Below are 18,505 nucleotides of genomic sequence, written 5' to 3'. Positions count from 1 at the left end.
TTAGGTAACAAAAGAGAACGTACAGGAGGCATTCATTGAAATGGGTAAACACCAAATAACGCCATTTATTAGAGAATCAGTTGACGAGTAGGAAGAAAAAATGTTACAGAATAAATGAATAAAATTTGTTTCCGAAAGAGGAAACCAATAACATTTTTATATACAATTTTAATTAACGAAACATAAAAATCTTGTTGCGATCCGGAATAATAACTGTTCATATCGTTACTGGATCAATTTATTTATCTGTAACTCCCGAATCATTTTCTCGCGAATTTGTGGTATGTTTCTTTGTGTAAAATCGATTTCCAATCTTGCAGCTTCGTATCTTGTGAAGAGACAAGCAAAGACCCCACAGTCATAACCATTGAGTTGTTTCGGAGTGTCTTTTCTCATTGTCAGGGTCCAGCTCCCCATTTTTATCGTCACCCCCTTCTTTTCACGCGTTTCCTCCATGATAAATCCCATGACCGTTTTTAGATATTGCGAGTTTTTACCTTGAAAACTATCGAAATAAGTCACCGTTTCTGTAGGTGGGCTGATCGTGATGACACACCAATGATTCCCCGGGTGTATGGGTACCATAATCAGAGCGTATTTAAAAATGTCGATCTTCCTGGTCCATCTTTTGATTGCGTTATAACCACCGATGTGGAGGCGTGGGAAGAAAAAGGAATTGAAGGGATACACCCCCTCATACGTTTCGCTGATTAATTCGAAATACTGATTAATAATTTCGTCATTCAGCCAGTTCATGCCCCTCAAAGAGTCTAAATCCTTTGCATTGATTTTTCCTTTGTTTTTACGCTTGTCATTCTCCTTTATCTTCGGTTTTTTGAGTTTGCTTATCCCCTCCTTCCCCTCTTCCTCTTTCATCTGGTTCTCAATGTTTCCCTCTGTTCCATTTATGGGTTTCCACTCGAATTCTCCTGTTCTCCAGTAATTCCATTCTTCTATTGTTGCTCCAATTTTACATATGCTATTTTCGTCTACTTGGGATTGCATGGAGGAATCCTTTAGACTGTCCACAAATTTTGAAAAATGAGTACGAGCAAAATGGTTAAGAACAGTTTCCCGCGCCGATGTCGTTATTTTGCCAAAATCGATCTTATTTAAGATCCATTCGGTCTGCACTGCTTTTTCCTTGCATGACATCGCCGTTTGCGTCGACACACTCTGTGTCCTCTTCTTTGGTTTACAATGACCGATAACCACTAGTATTTGAACTTCTTCATCCTTAAATTCCCCTCCTTCTCCTGTTTCCTCCGTCCTTATTATTTTTTTCTTTTATCCAACAACCTTCTTCTCCTGTTTGTTGTGAAAAATCCTTCTTAACTGTGCAATCGGTTTGTGTCACGACATCCATCATCTCGTCCCTATACATCATGAATCAGTTCCTTTCCTGTTACATTTCATAGTCTCTATCTTTCATCATTTTCAGAATGCCTAGATCATGAAATTACCTGTTCTTATGTTTCCGCGGTAAAGAAAATCTGTCCGCACTCTCGTCCTAATTCTTTTTGCAAGAATACGTCTGTCTCATCCGAGATTTCGCTAGAGTCTGTCTCAAGGAACACCGCGTCATGTAGTCCTTCAATTTTCGAACCGTTATACAAATTCGACTGCTCTCCGCGCCACCCGCTAAAGGCGGATTTTTCGAGAACTTAGTTTTAAAGTCGCAGCTACTGGTACCGTCTGAAGTTTGGCGCTACAGAAACGTGACGTTACCAGAATTCAGGAAATTGCGTTTTTTACTGTTTTAACGGTTTCTCGAGTCATAACTCGTTTAATTAAGCCATAATGATGCATAATTAATCCCTTTGAATGATTATCTTCGGAAATATTAACATTTTTACTATCGGAAATATGTTTTTCGGGATCTAGGGAATCTGTAGAGTGAGATGGAGCATGACACTGCTTGTTTTGTGCACAACTTCCTATTTTTCAATAATATGACTGTCGGAAATTCGTTTTTCAACATTGGAAGTCTTCAAGTGTAATAAATCTGTATTCTCGCTAGTAACTTTTAAACAATCAACATTTTTATTGTCGAAAATAGTGATTTTGAATTAAAATCGTTATTATTAAGAAAAATAGTAATAAACATATAATTTTCTCTTTTCTTTTCGATTTTATTTATTTTTTTGTGTTTTTCTATTGTTTTTATGTGTTTTAGGTCGTCCCGTAGGAGAAATATGGATTCAACAGGTGAGTATAGCTGTGACGTCACCCTGAGCATAAAATTGTAAGTTTTTTATTAATTTGAAAACTTTTTCCAGCGGATACGTTTGGAAGTAATAAATAAAGGTAAGTTATATAGCTTAGAACAATACATCCTGTTAACTTTATTTGTAATCAATTTTTGTATTTTTTTAGGTTTGCGGCGTGGTACATGCCTCTCTCCATCTCAGTCTCAGGATTCTCCAGGATAAACGTTGCTGTGGCTATTTGTTTTTTAATTCTATATGGCCCCTCGTAAATCGAGACGAATTTTTCCATTTTTTTATTTACAGGGTCGCTAACGTTGCACGCTTTGGCTAAAACTAAATCTCCTACATTAAATTGAATTAATTTGTGCTTTGAGTCGAATTTTCTTGCCCTTTCTCTACCTTTTCTCTCTATCCTATTCCTGGCAAGCATTAATGGCTTCGATCCCGTCTTCCTCATCTAATTCCTCATCCCTCTCTATTTTAATCCAATTCCTCCAGATTCTTTGAGGCTTAACATTTTTCTGTATTTCAATGGGCGTCATTTCGGTTGTTTCGTGGTGTGTTTCATTCATACAGTCCTCGATAACTTTAACCCATTTCAGCCAGTCGGTGTGTTTATCGGTCAGAAATGTTCGAAAAAATCTACCGATCTCTCGATTGACTCTCTCTACTATGTTTCCTTGCGGATGCCTAATAGAAGAGAAAACTGGCTGAATTCCCTCGTTGGCTAATTTCCCTAGCCATAATCGCGAAGTAAATTGCGTGCCATGGTCAAATTGAAGCTTTTTCGGTTTTCCGAACTCGGGAATGTAATGATTAAAAATTTTAGCAATTGTTGCTGGCGCTGTGGCCGCTTTTAAGGGATATAAAACAACAAATTTGGAAAAAGCATCAATTGTGACAAGGATGTGTTTCATTCCTCCTTTTGTCACGGGTAAAGGACCAAAAAAATCGATTGAAACAATATCTCCCGGTCCCTCCGGAGCGATATTTTGCTGTGCCGCATAAGAATGCTGGTTTGGGACTTTATTTCTCTGACAAGAATCGCAAGAAGCAAGAATCTGTCTGACAGAATGGTACAGTCTCGGGTAAGTAAAATCTTCTGTAATTATTTTTCATATCTTTTTAGCTCCTACATGACCATACATTTGATGTGTTTCAGATACCAGAGGATGGAGGATCTCTCTTGGCAGAACAATTTTCCAGGATTCTTGATTAACTTTTTTCAATAAAATATTATTTTTAATTTTGTATTTATCGTTGTTTTCATTTTCCAATCCTTCCCTGATTTTCCTAATTCTGTCTTCCCTTTCCTGCCAAACTCCTATTTGTTTAATCATCTGTTCCAATTCCTTCGATGGTTTGATCGCCAACATTGTGCTGATCACTATCTCCTTGCCCTTTCGCCCCCCAGTATCCGGTGGATTTAATCTACTCAATACGTCGGCTACTACGTTCCTTTCCCCTGGACAAAATTCGAATTCGATATCATAATCTTGAATCGCTAAAATCCATCGAGTTAGTCTCTCGTTTAACAACTGACAATTTTTCAAAAATGTAATGGCTCGATGGTCTGTAATGACGTTGATTTTAGCACCAAGCAAATACGTTCGGAATTTCTTTAATGACCAAATAACTGCTAACAATTCTTTTTCGGTGGTAGTGTAAGCTAGCTCGGCCCCTTTCAGTGTTCTACTGGCAAACATTATCACTCCCAAATCGCCATTTTCATCTTTTTGAGCCAGGGTGCCTCTCAAAGCATAGCTACTTGCGTTAGTCTGTAAAATGAATCCCTTTTCTGGGTCTGGGTGTTGTAAAAGAACGTCATCTACGAATAAATCTTTGATTCTTTGGAAAGCAATTTTCTCATCCTCTAACCAGCGCCATTTTGTTTCCTTTTTCAATAGTTTTAAAAGCGGGATTGTTTCCTCTGCATGTTTTTTTTGTGAATTTAGTATAATAATTGATTAATCCCAAAAATCCTCTTAACTGTTTTAAATTTCTAGGTGCTGGAAAATCATGAATTGACTAAATCTTTTCTGGTTGTGGCTTTATACCCTTAGTTGTCAAGATGTGACCTAGAAACTCTACTTCTTCTCGAAAAAATTTAGCCTTTTTTAATTTAATTGTCATTCCGTGTTGTTGTAGTCGTTCTAGTAGTTCGTCTAAGTGTTTCATGTGTTCGTGAAAATTAGAGGAAATGCACAACAGATCATCCACAAAATTTATTACATGGTCTCCCAAGCCATGGAGAATGATGTCTAATGCTCTTAGTAATGCGGCGGTGCTTGTTTTCAGCCCGAATGGCGTTACCGTGAATTCATAAACTTTTCCCCTATATCGAAACGCAGTGTATTTCATTGAATCTGGATGAAGAGGGATCTGCCAAAAACTGTTTGTTAAATCTAACGTTGTCATAACCTTCGCCGAATGACATTTTTGAAATATTTCCTCCATATTTGGTACTGATTCGTGATCGTTTGCCATTACCTGATTTAACTTTCTAGCGTCTAAACCAGCCCCCTGGCACTGAGCTTGCTGACCAGTTTCTCGATGATGCCAGCCACTACGTGGCGCTGGTAGTATTCTGTGCCGTCCATGCTACGCATGCGTCGCCCTCTTGGCACATTTTATTTCATAATAAATAACGTAAATAACTAAAGAATAATTATATATACACATGTAAGTGTAATATATATGTACTAAATTTGTAGCCTTTTATTTTCAGGACAAGTTTACTATATATATATATATATATACAATAGGCTAGATATTGTGTATATATTTTATATATAAATTTATATGTACGTGTTCGGTTATTTTTTAAATGGATTATTATGAAATAAAATGACAAAAAATGTTTATATTTTATTTAAAAGGTAAGACAGGTAGGAGATCAAGTACGCACAAGAGTATTGAATATTACTAACAATATATTTTATTGAAAAATCGCAGATATAGTTTCGAAAGATAGTTTTATGTTTTACAATGTTTCGATATCTTCTTTCCGAATTGATTTTTTTTTTCGTTGCTCTGAGTTGAGTCGTGAACAGAATTGATGCATGCGCATTGTTACATAATATTGAATTATATGCAAAAGCATCTCACCAGCGTGATTTGTACAAGGGAAAGAAAGCTTTTCGTACGTGAGTACGTCATCCACAATGGATTCAAAAACATGCGCTGATGTACAATGAACCAAAAATCGTTGTTCCAGAAAAAGCACAAATCGATACAAATTGCTGTTTGGGTGAATCAAGGGACCGCGCATGAGAGAATTCGTGATAGTTGATTCAGGGAGGTGTGCTCCATTTTCTGAACTCAATAAAGCTTCTTTACATTCCGTGCATTTAATCGTGTTCATAATTTGTCTCGTCAAGTTAGCGGTAATATAATACATGAGACAGTTCGAAATTTCAGGTTTGCTATAATCGTGCTCAATCATATCTTCAAAATCCCAGCTATCGTTCCTTGCCGCGCTTGAAAGCTTTTCTTTAATTGATCGGAATAGATCAGATTTTCTCGAATTACTATAAATAGTTTTTAACTCGGCAAGTGTGACAAGGGGTTGATGAGGTTTATCTCCGGAAACAGAGCAATTACCAGTTCTAGGTGGTTTGAGGACGCTAAACGTCGAGAGAATTTTATGGATTTGAAGGAAAGTGTAACTCGATGGATGATCATTACAGCCGCCTGCTTGACGAACTGTACCAAAATATTTCTAAAGAGAGAAAATAAGAAAGAAACAAAAAAAAATACGTTATGATGTGTAATTATTAGTGCATTGATTTGACAAAAGAACCTGTAATGAAAATTTGAGAAAACATGATGTTAGTTTTCTACTGCGACATTGGATAAAGCTGTTAGTTTATAGCGTCAATTTTGAAAAGCATGGGGAAGCAAACGAAGGACGGACAGAAAGCAATCAATGATGAAAAATGACTCCCTACATTGATTTTTAAATGAATACTTCTTATGTGAGAACGAATAGACGTTACGAAGAAGAGAGAGTGGCCAATGTAAGAGCAAGAGAGAAAGAGAGAGACAAAGAGTGAGTCAGCAGGTCAGCACAGAGAGAGCACAGAAAGTCTAGCACTTGATAACATTTGATTCCACGAATTCGGTGCGTAGTCCAAAGAAGTATTCACCCAATTTTATTTCGAATCTGCATGAATATATGTCAAGTCCCTGAAGTAATTTAACCTCGAGCGGATCCTGATTTATTCGACCCGTTAAAACATACGGGAAACCGCATTCATTCGTCAGATACGTGACGATGTCGAGAGTTGACTTTAGAGTCACTCTTAAGCCTTCGGCCGTTTGCGGAGTCAAGAACAGATCCTTCGATAACAAGCCTTTTTCCACCTTCTCCTCCCACTCATCCAGCTTGCGAATAGAATCCTCGAGAATCTATAAAATAATTATATACTCAAAATTTCGGCTGTTGTACGACTATCATAGAATATTTTTTTCAGTTGAGTAGATCACCTTAAAATCGGTATTGCCAGGCTGCATTCCTTCGATATCGTCTTTGCGGTTGAGGGCGTCGAACATTTGATTGATCCACTCGCAGAAAGCTGCAGTTCCTTCACAATCTTTCAATTCCGGGACGTACTGTTGAAAGAATCGAAGTCCGCATGCGACAGTATTGCTGAAAACCTACGTAAATAGAGTTGTACAGCTTTTTCATCAACAAGAAAACAACGAATACTATACATGTGCAAAAAACGTGATTACTGTACCTGCACAGCCAATCGTACTCTCATTTTGGATGCATTATTAAGCGCAAAATGATTCGAGGACAATTTGGGGCACATTAAAACTTGGCCCGGACCGGCGAGTTCTTTATCCTTTTTATGAAGCATCTCGATATCATCCCATTTAATCGGAGATTCCGTCGGGTCCATCTATATCATAAAAATGCCGTTATGTAATAAACATCTTTGTACGAACATGATAACGTAATGAGGATGGAAAGTGCACTTTGTTCATTTGACGAGTTTTTGTTGGTAAATTGAAAAAAATGAACTGTAATAAAATGAACAATTGAAAAGTTCTCACAAAGCTTCTTCTATAGCGAAACGAAAACGATTGAAACCGCCAAAACATTCAGTATTTACATACCTGTAAAATCTTCTTGCCATACAGACGATTGCGAATGGTTTTCACCAAATGCGGAGTATCAGAGAATACAAAAACCCGACGCCTTTCATCCACAGGATGTTCAAAGGAATTTTGCAAATTTTTCCTCTGTCCGCTGATGCCCATCTCACTCCAAAATTTTCGATTAGTACTCGCTCCATCCGTCACGACTCCGTGTATTTTTGCGCCGGCGTTTTCGAGTAATACAATTGCCTTCACAATCAGTTTCGCAAGAACATCTCCCTTAACTGATCCTCGTGAGGCAAATACAGCTATAGGTTGCGTGTAATCGTCGTACAATGGATGAAACATAATTACCAAACCATGGTTCGCTTTTTCGTTAAAATCAGAAGCCTGTTCTCCTTCTTTGCCAAAGTCGATCAATCCTTTATACGAGAGTGTTTTGGAATTAACGTGGACACTTTCCCTTGTAGCCATTTCATCGATTAATAAAATTCCGTGTTTTTGAATCTCGTCTTTTTTCGAGAGAGATAATTTTAGAATCTCAAAGAATCTAGGGTCGAAACCACACGTTGTATCAATCGAGGAAAGGTGTCTGCAAAAAGGTAAGTATTTTTAAGACGTTCTTAACTTCGATAGCCAAAATTAAATTAATGTGTAAGTATATTTTTTGCATTATTTCGAATAGGAACTATATAATCAAGTGAATGTAAAATTAAAAATTATTAATTGCGAATCAAAAAGGAAACAGTGACATTGTAAATAATTTATTTAAATATTCAACTTACAACACCGAGTACAGTACCATCAGAAGCCACAAGATTTCGCTGCCATACAATTTCATCGGCGTTAAAATGTTTTTCACACACTGGTTGCCCTGGTTTTATCGCAAGACCTGATGGCTTAATTGCATTGTACCATAACTGTCGAATTACTCGATCCCTTGGAACCGTAAAAAAATGAAGTTTTTCAGGATTCGATCGGTATCCCGATGTACACCCAATTATCGCACACGTGGGCATTGCTAAATAAGTATCCCATCTCACATCACTCACTTTCACTTTTGCGGCACAAAACTCCTGACCACACTTATGACCGCGCACACGTGAAACAAGACACAATTAAATAAGAAATGTTATCAATTATTTATGAATATGTACGACACGACCGACACGACGGAACAGGACAGCTGATCAAATCAACTCGTGGCCTATTATGGCCGCCGGGGGGTTCGGGGGCAAGAGAGTCGAGAGCATAGGGAGCAGAGATACACCAGCGCCGCGTAGTGCGAACTAGCCACGGCATACAGAACGTAACAAAACATCCATATAGAAAATCATAGGAGTGTCATCCCCCTGGTCTAAACAAAGTCTAACTGTTCCATCTTTTTTAATTACCAGGATTATCGGATTAATCCACGGACTGTTCGATCTCTGTATTATTCCAAAATCTAGTAACTTTTCTATTTCTTTATCTACTTTTTCCCTATGCATTAGAGGAACCTCGTAAGCGTGTGCAACTATCGGCTTATCCGTCGTGATATCTAATCGATGCTCATAAACTGAAATTCTACCTGTTATTTTACGAAAGACTTCCCTTCTATTCCAAATTACCCCCTTGTGTGCTTCTTTTTGTTCTAATGAGAGCTTAGTTTGTTCCACGATCTCGTTAATCTCCTCAAGAGTTATTTCCTCATCACTTCTATTATCAAAAATCAAATTTTGGATTGGCTCACAAATTTTCTCAATATTTCTCTTTTTCAATTTCAAATTTTGCTCCGGCTTCAAACTCTCTTCTTCTTTTATTTCTTTAACTTTCTCTTCAAAAACAATTTCTCCTAAAAAATTCTCTTTTTCTGTAGTCCCAATCGTGGGCACTACATCAATAATTTCATTATATTTCACCTGGAGAGACATTGCTCCCAGGTCAATTAGACTTTTAAGCGGTTGCAAAGAATCTACTCCAAGCAACACATCCCTAATCAAGCCGGGCACTATCAAAAATTTTATGTAGGTTTTAACTTTCCCAATTTCAGTCATCGCCATTATTTGATTTCTAACCTTCGTTAACTTGCCTTTTATCGCTCCTTTCACCGTCACTCCCGTGACAGGCAAAAGCGGACAATTTTTCAAAATCTCCGTATTCTCCAAATAAAATTCTTCAGAGATCGTGGTAACTCTAGAACCTGAATCTACTAACGCTGTAACCTGAATACCTTCTATTTTAGCATAAATTTCTGGACACTCAATAATTGGCAAAGCTTCTTCATTTATTCCCTCTTCCATTAAAAATTCCCTAGTATCCGTGAAAATCGTGTTTATTGCCACTTTTATTTCCTGACTATCGCTCTTATTGTGGAGATCCTCCGATAAACCATCCTGAGATTCTTTATTCTTTTTCTTAATCTTCTTCTTTTTCTCCGTTGTACCTCATTCGTTTCCTTTATTATTAATCTGATCAGTGTTATTAAGCACGGGAACAACGTTTATTCGTTTCCCGCCCGAGATGTCGACGGCTGAGGCTCTTGATGGACCTCTATCGCTTGAATTTCTGGCCGTTGTCGTTCGTTAGTTTGACGATGATCGTTTGGATTATTCGGCGGCCGGTATCCTCCATTGTTCTGTTGTGGCCTCCAATTAGGGTTTTGGTTTTGTCGGTTATATCCGTTCTGCTGTTTATTATTTCCACTATTGCGATTTTGTTGAGGGTATCCATTGTTTGGCCGCTGGTTGTAATTTTGATAATTATTGTTGTTGGGCCTCTGATTGTAGTTCTGCTGGTAATTGCGGTTCTGTTGATTATTCCAGCCGTTGTTGTTATAACCTCCGTTGGATCGGTTATTTTGGTTCCAATTTGGATTTCCACGGTTGAAATTGTTTTGGAAACCACCCTGGTTATTCCAGTTGTTGTTTTGAGGCATTCGGAATGGCCTTTGCTCGTTTTTATTTTGATTTGGATTCGTCGAGGTTTCTTTTTCTTTTTTGGAATTTATTGGTCCATGCCGATCGATTTTACCCAGGAATTCGATTAATTGTTCCAGTGTTTTGAATCCTCGACTGATTATCGTTGCTTGGATTTCATCCGTGTAGTGTTGCGAGAGTGATGCAATTATGTCCTCGTCGCTTGGGGGAGGGATGAGATCCTTTGCGGCTCCGAAAATGTTGATCGTGTATTCCACTTTGGATGTTTTGTTATCCTTATCAGGGTAGTGTCCGAATTTGAGGTCTTTTCTCACTTTTCTCTGGACATCCGTGCTCCAGAAGCGCTTAACAAATTTCTTTTCTACTTCCTCAAAATCCTCGACACGGTCCTCGATAAGAACCCACCACTCCTTTGCGGCTTTCTCTAGACACTGTCCCAGCAAGTATTTCATTTCAGTGATTGTGGGATTTGTCACCTCACAATACCGCCGGAACTCCTTAATGAACTTCATCGGTCTTTTCCTTTCCGATCCATCGTATGTAGGAGGTTTAATTTTTATTTTGTTTAGATGCATGTCCATTGGCAGCATCGTCCGAATCCTATCTGTTTTCTCTTTGGGCTCATATTTTTCCTCTTCGTTCTCGGATTCGTCGTCAGAAACCTCTTTGCTTGGCTTCGGTACAATCCGGGTGCTTTCAGTGTTCGGACTATGAATTTTGTCCTTAGATTCAAGATTCTCCACCCTTTCCTTGATTGCGCTGACGTCAAGTTGTATTTGAGCCACACTAACCTCAATAACGGCACTTTTCGACTCATTTTCTTGAACTATTTTTGTTAAACCCGTTACGTGACGTTTAATTGGGTCATAGATTTTATGGACATCACTAGCGATTGTAGCTTGCAGAGTCTTGAATTTTTCCGTAAATTCAGACCTCAAATCACTAGTGGCCTGATTATTTCGGGCAATCTCGTTGGCCATGCTCTGGACCTGTATTTTCATCTCTTTCATTGCGTCGATTAGGCTCATCAATAACTCATGATTTAATTCCGCGAATTCAATTTTCCCTTTATTCGATTTAGGGGTTTCAAATTCCTCCATTTTAATTTCTTCATTCTGATCCTTATTATCATCGTCAAATTTCTCTTGTTGTTCAAATCCGAAATTCCCACGAGATTCATTAAAAATGTTCCCCGCCCCTGGAGGAGGAATTGAGGTAGTCAAATCGACATTTTGTGCCGTTCGCTCATCGGAATTTTGGAACCCGGAATCTCTCGCTGTTTCGTTTCTGTCGGTCTTCTCTGCCATTTTGACGTAATTAATTAATTTCATTCAAGCCAATCTCACGCTCGTTTGCAATACCTGTCCCTGTTTGGGCGCCAGTTGTAACGTAACGCTCTTGCCGACCTGGCCTGAACGCCGCCACGCGTCGGTTCGAGCTACCTTAATTTTAAAAGGAGCAGGTATGAACGAGACGAGAGACGAGAATTGTGTTGATAGGATAACAAAAAGAATTTATTAAACAATACTTGTGTGTTTTTACAAAATGATACGCGTTTTTATTTTTAATCTTTGTCTGTCCGCGTTGTTTGACCAAGTCAGGCGAGAGAAGACTCGAAAGACCCGGAAAAACGGAGCGTTTTTCTGTATGAAATTTCGATTGAATTTTCCAATTTGTTTTCGTTTTTGTTCATACAATAAAGAACGCTTTATGGTTTATCATGCCCCCTGCTTATTCTGTTTCCTTTCCTTTCCGCTTGCATGAGATTTTTCAGATAAAAAACAAACAAAAAATAATGAAATTCGCAACGCTAATAATTGACAACCGATGTCCTGTAATCCTATACCGCTTGAACCTGGATTTTTACGCTTCCTAGCAATTCAAGAATGTTGTACGCTTTTCTTTATTACAATTTCTCCATTTGTGATCGCTTGGAAGCTATACAAACTCTAGTCTTACCGCTGCCTCTTGAATTAACGCTTTTTATTCGTTTGTTATTTGTTTTTATAATTATAATTTGTTGAGATGATTTATTTTGACTTCGGTGTCGTATGATAGTTCAAATAGGCTGTGGATTATTGAATTATTCAATTTTAAGGATATATTGCACAGGCGATACAATGTTGCCATGCTAAACCATGCTAAAAACATAAAAAAATTCAAAATGATCAGAATTTTATAAAATTTGGTGAACATATTCTTTAGTGCCAAATTTGACAATACAAATTTTTTAAGATTTTTCTTCTGTACAGTTATCGAGTAATTGATCACTAAAGTTCACGTGTATAAGCATAGCGTTTCCATATATATAGGTATACATTCCGGGCATAAGAAATCTGCTTTAATGCGTAATTACTCGATAACTAAACAGAAGAAAATTTTGAAAAAATTTGTGTTTTCGCACTTGATGTTGAAGAACATTATCACCAAATTTGATCAATTTCTAATTATTTCGACTTTTGTATGATTCACCCTTAATGCTAATTTCTTCGTTCGACCCAACCAAATCGGATCAATTATAAAACAATTTTGAATTTAAGAATAATTAATCATAAAATCATTTATTTATCGCCTCTATTCTCAATAAACCCAAAAAAAACACGAGGTGGAAAGTTTGTGCTTGACCACGGGCCTCAAATGTCGCCGAATGGCGCCAATGTTCAAAACACAAGACAGGTCAGGATGTGAACCCCAGACCATGGGCTCGATACGTCGCCGAGTCTCGCCAATGTCCTGAGCATTCACTAGGTTAGGTAATTTTGCCCACGGACCACGGGATCGATACGTCACCGAGTCTTACCAATGTCCCGTGCAGCGAAAATTCGGAAATTATAGGTTATGTGGAATGGACCCTGGACTACGGGATCGATACGTCGTCGAGTCTCACCAATACCCCAGGCATCCAAAGGAATAGTAGGAAAAAGGATTTTAGGTTATACCAGAATAGAGTGTATTTTTCTATTTGGGTCTGCTAGTTCTCTAAGAGATCCGAGTTGGTTCTAGAGGTAGGGTGAACTGCCTGCCGAATGAGCCGTGCACCGACTCTTATACCCCGTTCCCCACTCTAAATTCTCTCAAACGCCGAATTTCTCTATTTCGGACGCGTTCTGCGCATTCCCCTGTAACCGGCTTCACCATTGGCTCGCTGCCCTAATTCGCGCCTTGTTATTGGCCGATCGCTATTTTGCCCGATGCGCCGAATTCCGCTTTGATTAATTTTCAGCTCAGCATGATTTTAAAATAATGAAATTACAATGTCAATTGTTGTTGTTTAATTATTTGAGTGATTTGGCTTCATTGTTTCATTTAATATTATTTAATTTTATTTTATTTGAAAAATCACAAAAGGTCACGTTCGGGATCCTATAGCCCATGAACGCTTAGCCCCGCGCATGCGCTGTGATCAAGCATCTTGCTCTATTTGAAATAACACAAATTTTCTACAAGCTTTAATCTTTTCTCTATTTTTCTTTTATAGCGGCTATTTTTCCCGACATTTTGAGCCTAATTACGCTCATATTGATAAATAAAAAGTTTGAAAACAATTAGAATAAAGAAATTATGATTTAGTTTGATTTCTTGTCAAGTGGCGCTGTTCGGAGCGTTGCCCGCCGGCTCGCTCGGGCCTTTGTGCCAGTCGCCAATATGGCTGCCGGTTGGGACGCACGCCCGTCATCGCGCCGCGATGTTTTTCGCACGCGTAGTATTAGATAGTTCGAGCGGGCTCGGGCCGCTACGCGAGTGTTACGTCTCAGTATATGACTATACTACAATGCGTTATAACATATATACAAATAAAAGTATATTTTTGTACATGTGCAAATAATTTAAGTTTATGTCTATCCTAATTCAGAATCGATCCGTCCACGTCTGTTGAATATTATTTCATTGATTTGGAAAAATCCAAGACAAGAGTTGATAAAAATAAAAAATTTTCCATGAAAAACAAATGACAGGTAAATGACATTATATACTTCCTTATAAATTAATATTCCTGAAACGTTACCTAATTCGCAAAATGTTGACCTGAAATTTACCTCACGATTTCATGAATTTGAAATACCCACGTATATTAATTTTACATCGGTAAATTATTTTTATTAAAGAACGTATTGCTTATTGTCAAATAAAATTATTGAAAAATCATAAACATACGTCTTGCCGAAACTTCATTCAGCATATTGATAACGTTATCCCGTCAATTAAAATTGGTACACAAAATGATAACAGTATAACGATTTCATATTTGAAATTAAGCGCAGGTATAATGAATCCTATATACAACGGTATATTAATTTTAGCATATAACTTTTAATGTCAATATTCATGAAAGTCAGAATTCCATCATATATGTATTAATTTTCATATACGCAAGCATAGTAATTTTCATAAACTAAATTTTTATCAACACAATACCCTATCTTCGATTTTAAGAATCGTATCTGAAATTTCATAGACCGTGTCCACATAAAAGCTTCCTATACTTGTTTATTAATTTTAATGCAGATTTTTTTAACAGTGAGCCTCTTGTGTAATGCGGCAGCATTGTACAGAGAAAGGATTATTCTTAACGAATTCTCGGAGTATTCTTTCGGTTCTTTCAATCCCGAGGGGTGTGAATTCTTTCGGGTTGACGTATAACCAGATTTTTCGTTTGTTCTCTTGATGTTTGTGCAACAATTGAGTTAAGTCATCCTCCATGTTATTTATATCAACAAATATCATTCTCTCTTTATCTTTGTTCTTTTGTCGTGCAGTTAAATGTTTCCAGTTCGAATATTCTATTCTATTAGGAAATAATTTAATATTTTGATTTTTTATATTTTTTTCTAGCATGTCGATTTTGTCTTCCAGGTTGTTGATGCGCTGTAGCAATGGTAATTTACTTCTTTCGGTAACTTTTTTCCTCCGTACGTTCGAACATCGAGGGAAAATGTTGCCCCATTGCTCTTTTGAATATTGCTGTCTTTTCTTGGTATTCCAAAAGTTTTTGAAATTGGTGTCTCAGTAGAACGGTGATTGTTTCATTATATTAAAAATTCTTGAGAGTGCGTCTGCAGCTACGTTGTCTTTTCCCTTCACATACTCAATGTCGTAATGATATTCCTCCATACGTAACCTTCAACGAAGGAGTCGTTGACTGGGGTCCTTCCAATTCTTCAGCCATATCAGCTCGATGATCAGTTTTAATGATAAATGATTTGTCTTTAGTTGTTAAAAGATACTATCGAAGTTTTTTTACTCATCATACTACTGCAAGTAGTTCTTTCTCAGAACATCACTTTGGTGTCCCCCTCCGATTTTCTTGAAACTGCTGTATGTGAAAGAGCATTCGAAAGTAAGAGACACGTATTTTTTTTTTTATCGGCGGAAAAACGGTTTTAAGGGGTGAAACCACCCTTGAAAGTAAGGCATGTCAGGGGGTGATTTTGCAGTTTCACCAACAAGCACTCAACTGATTTTGATAAAACCAAAACCAAAATGTTTCTTATCTGAAGTGATGAAAAGTTCACCCTATGCATTTTTTCCAGTTGTACCTTTTGGGATAATCATTTTATCATGAGGGGTGGGCTTCACGTACAACTTTGGGGCAGTGTCCACTCCAGGAATCAATCAGTAATACGTTGACACTTCCAACATTCGGAAAAAAAACTTTCTCCATCCAAATTTTAAAATGATCTGTAAACATACAACAAATTATATATTTATAACTATATTTTGGAAAAAGTTGATGCACCCTTAACGATAATATGCACCGGAAGTAAGTTTCCCAGATTTTGATGCTGTTACTATGACGTTATCTGGCTTAAACAATTCGTTCGTTACTCTTGGTCCAAATTCACCTTTTGCCTCCTTTAATACTATGAATAGTGGAGAAAGTAGTTTCCCGTTGGCATTTATTATTGGCTGAATCGTGTAGCTATGGGTCGTTGAAGACACTGATTGTACAACACATTCAACTTTTTTCGATCCTTCCATCGCTAAAGTTCGTGCTGAATGGATTTCCAGTTGAAAACCGCTTTGGTCCGAATTATATACATTGCTTGACCCATACTTTTCTATTAGTAATTTAACATCTTGAACAAATTTGTCTGCATTTGTTTGCAGAAGCGCTTCTTCCTCCACAGTTTTTCTCGTTATAAATTTATTAATTTTTCTGGAAACAATGCGATGCGATTTCTTAAATTTCCATAGCCAGTTATGAGAGGCTTTGAATCGTATATCTTCATGGCCTATTTCTTTCTGTGCCTGTAGAGCCCACTTTCGAAGGTCAATATCATGAACAATGACACCAGCGTCTACAGCAGTTTTCATATTCCGTAATGTGTATTCAGAAATTCGAGCTAGTTTTTCTTTATATGTGCCACCCTTGTTCATTTGTTGTGCCCAGCGTCGTAACTGGCGTATGAATTTTACAGATTTGTATTTTTGTTTGTCGGTTTCAACACTGTAATTCTTGTTTACCAGATCTCCAATATTCAACAGTTTTTTTTTTTATAATCATAGCTCAGCTCATCTTCACTAGAACAAGCGTCGGAATCGACATCATCATCCTTTTACCATATGATATCTTCAACAGCAATTGCTTCGAACTCTTTAAATGGTTCTTGAAAATCAAGAGTTTCTTCCTGTGTCATCTCAATCCCGTTGTAATCTTGCATAGAATCGATGAAAATTTTTTCGAAATTCTCCTTCATCTCTATTTCTGCATTATTAACAGGAGTTTGTGCAATGTTCATAGCCTCAAATGTAGCCAGTAATAATTTGATAACGTTGATTGGGTTGACTTTGATGCTGGTAAAAGTAGTAGGCGCAATACACCAAAAGCACAGAAAAAGCACGCACGATTTGGAGCTCACTCAAATATGCACTAGTACAATGCTAATGGTTACAGCCTTCGAAAATAAGTATCGGAAGAAAAAAATATTTATTAATCTCACGATGCCTGATAACGTTTTTCAAGAAAAGTTTACAGCAGTTTCAAGAAAATCGGAGGGGGACACCAAAGTGATGTTCCTTGTCAGTCAGATTCGTTGCTGGTAGAATTACTTCATTTCGCGTGTTGAAAAACTTTATCTCCTCAATTGTTTCTCCGTTTTTTCAAGCAATTGAATTTACAAGACATTACCACGTGCACTTTCACATTTCCCTCTTTCAGCAAAATATTTTTCAATCGCTTGATGATAAGCTCTTTCGCATCATTGAGAAAATGTTCCAAATCTTTATGCTTTAAATTCACGATGACGCCGGTTCTTATTCGCCTCTTGAAAGTTGATTCTATTTCTTCCCACACTACTCTATCGCTGCGCCGTTGTCTTCGCACGCCTTCTCTTCTCTTTCTAAACTGTTCGAACCGAGCCCTCAATGATTTCAAGATCCCCACAGTCGTTGAAATTCTCGTTTTTTCTCCATCGGACGACGTCGTTTTCAATAATTTATATAAAAGTCTGATATTTCTAGTTCCAAGTCTTTTCCACTTTTCGACATCTGTTTTCGAAATTCCTTTTTTGATAATCAGTTCATAAGCACCCTCCATAAAGCTGATGAGCTTGAAACACTTTTTCGAATCCATACTAGCAGTGATGATACTGAAAGTCTGAATTAAACTGGTGCTCTAATGTTGCTTGCGCATCGATTTATAAGCAAAGCTAAGGAAACATTTCCAAGGAAATTTTTCCAGAACTTTTTGAAAAGTAGCTAGTTTGAAAATTACCTCTGAAAACTAAATCGAGATGGAAAAATTTATGAATGTTCAATCGAATATTCATGAAACTGCGGAGCAATGTCATCTACTCATATTACTCTTCTACGCATGGGCTAGACGATATGATGGTGCGAACTATAAACATTTGAAAGAAAAGAATCTGCGTTCGGTCCAAGAGGTGTTGATGACATCAAAATATAAATAAAAGAACCATATGAAAGGTCAGACCATGCTGGGCGGTCATCATTTTGTTTCTGGAGACTCACATAAGAGTATCAAACCGCTTGTATTATGAATGTCAAAATTATATTTTTAATTTACAACAATTGAAATATTTGAAAAAAAAATTTTGTGAAGTTTTGTATTAACCGGTGCTTTCGAATTGTGAAGACAAAGTTGTCGACAGCTGCTATTGTTTAAAGTGTAAACGTGTTACTTAACATCGCAATACTTCACATCTCAAACTCCACAGCGCAATACTGTACTTCGCAATACTCTACATCATTTTTCTCAAACGTTGAAGTAAGTAACAGGAAATATTGCTAATTAGTTTATCTTTCTGAAGC

General features: G+C 37.4%; 3 protein-coding genes across 3 annotated transcripts; all 3 read right to left on the bottom strand.

Annotated features, from left to right (window-relative positions):
- Positions 1–225: 225 nt before the first annotated feature.
- Positions 226–1,155, bottom strand: LOC122417766 (sentrin-specific protease-like). Its single transcript, XM_043431562.1, has one exon. The coding sequence runs from the start codon at positions 1,153–1,155 to the stop codon at positions 226–228; it is 930 nt and encodes a 309-aa protein (XP_043287497.1).
- Positions 1,156–6,279: 5,124 nt separating this feature from the next.
- On the bottom strand, positions 6,280–9,598 carry LOC122417765 (uncharacterized). The gene is made up of 6 exons (XM_043431560.1): positions 9,218–9,598; positions 8,102–8,190; positions 7,335–7,908; positions 6,953–7,117; positions 6,699–6,869; positions 6,280–6,620 (listed from the first exon to the last, which is right to left on the bottom strand). The coding sequence occupies exons 1-6, from the start codon at positions 9,596–9,598 to the stop codon at positions 6,300–6,302; spliced, it is 1,701 nt and encodes a 566-aa protein (XP_043287495.1). The 3' UTR covers positions 6,280–6,299.
- A 200-nt stretch (positions 9,599–9,798) lies between these two features.
- LOC122417764 (putative uncharacterized protein DDB_G0267840) lies at positions 9,799–11,541 on the bottom strand. Its single transcript, XM_043431559.1, has one exon. It carries the CDS (start codon positions 11,539–11,541, stop codon positions 9,799–9,801), a length of 1,743 nt encoding a protein of 580 aa, XP_043287494.1.
- Positions 11,542–18,505: the final 6,964 nt, after the last annotated feature.

The sequence above is a fragment of the Venturia canescens genome, chromosome 11, assembly GCF_019457755.1.
Source record: "Venturia canescens isolate UGA chromosome 11, ASM1945775v1, whole genome shotgun sequence".
Lineage (NCBI taxonomy): Eukaryota > Metazoa > Arthropoda > Insecta > Hymenoptera > Ichneumonidae > Venturia > Venturia canescens.
Note: the sequence above shows the minus strand (reverse complement) of the source record. Positions and strands in the feature narration are given on the sequence as shown.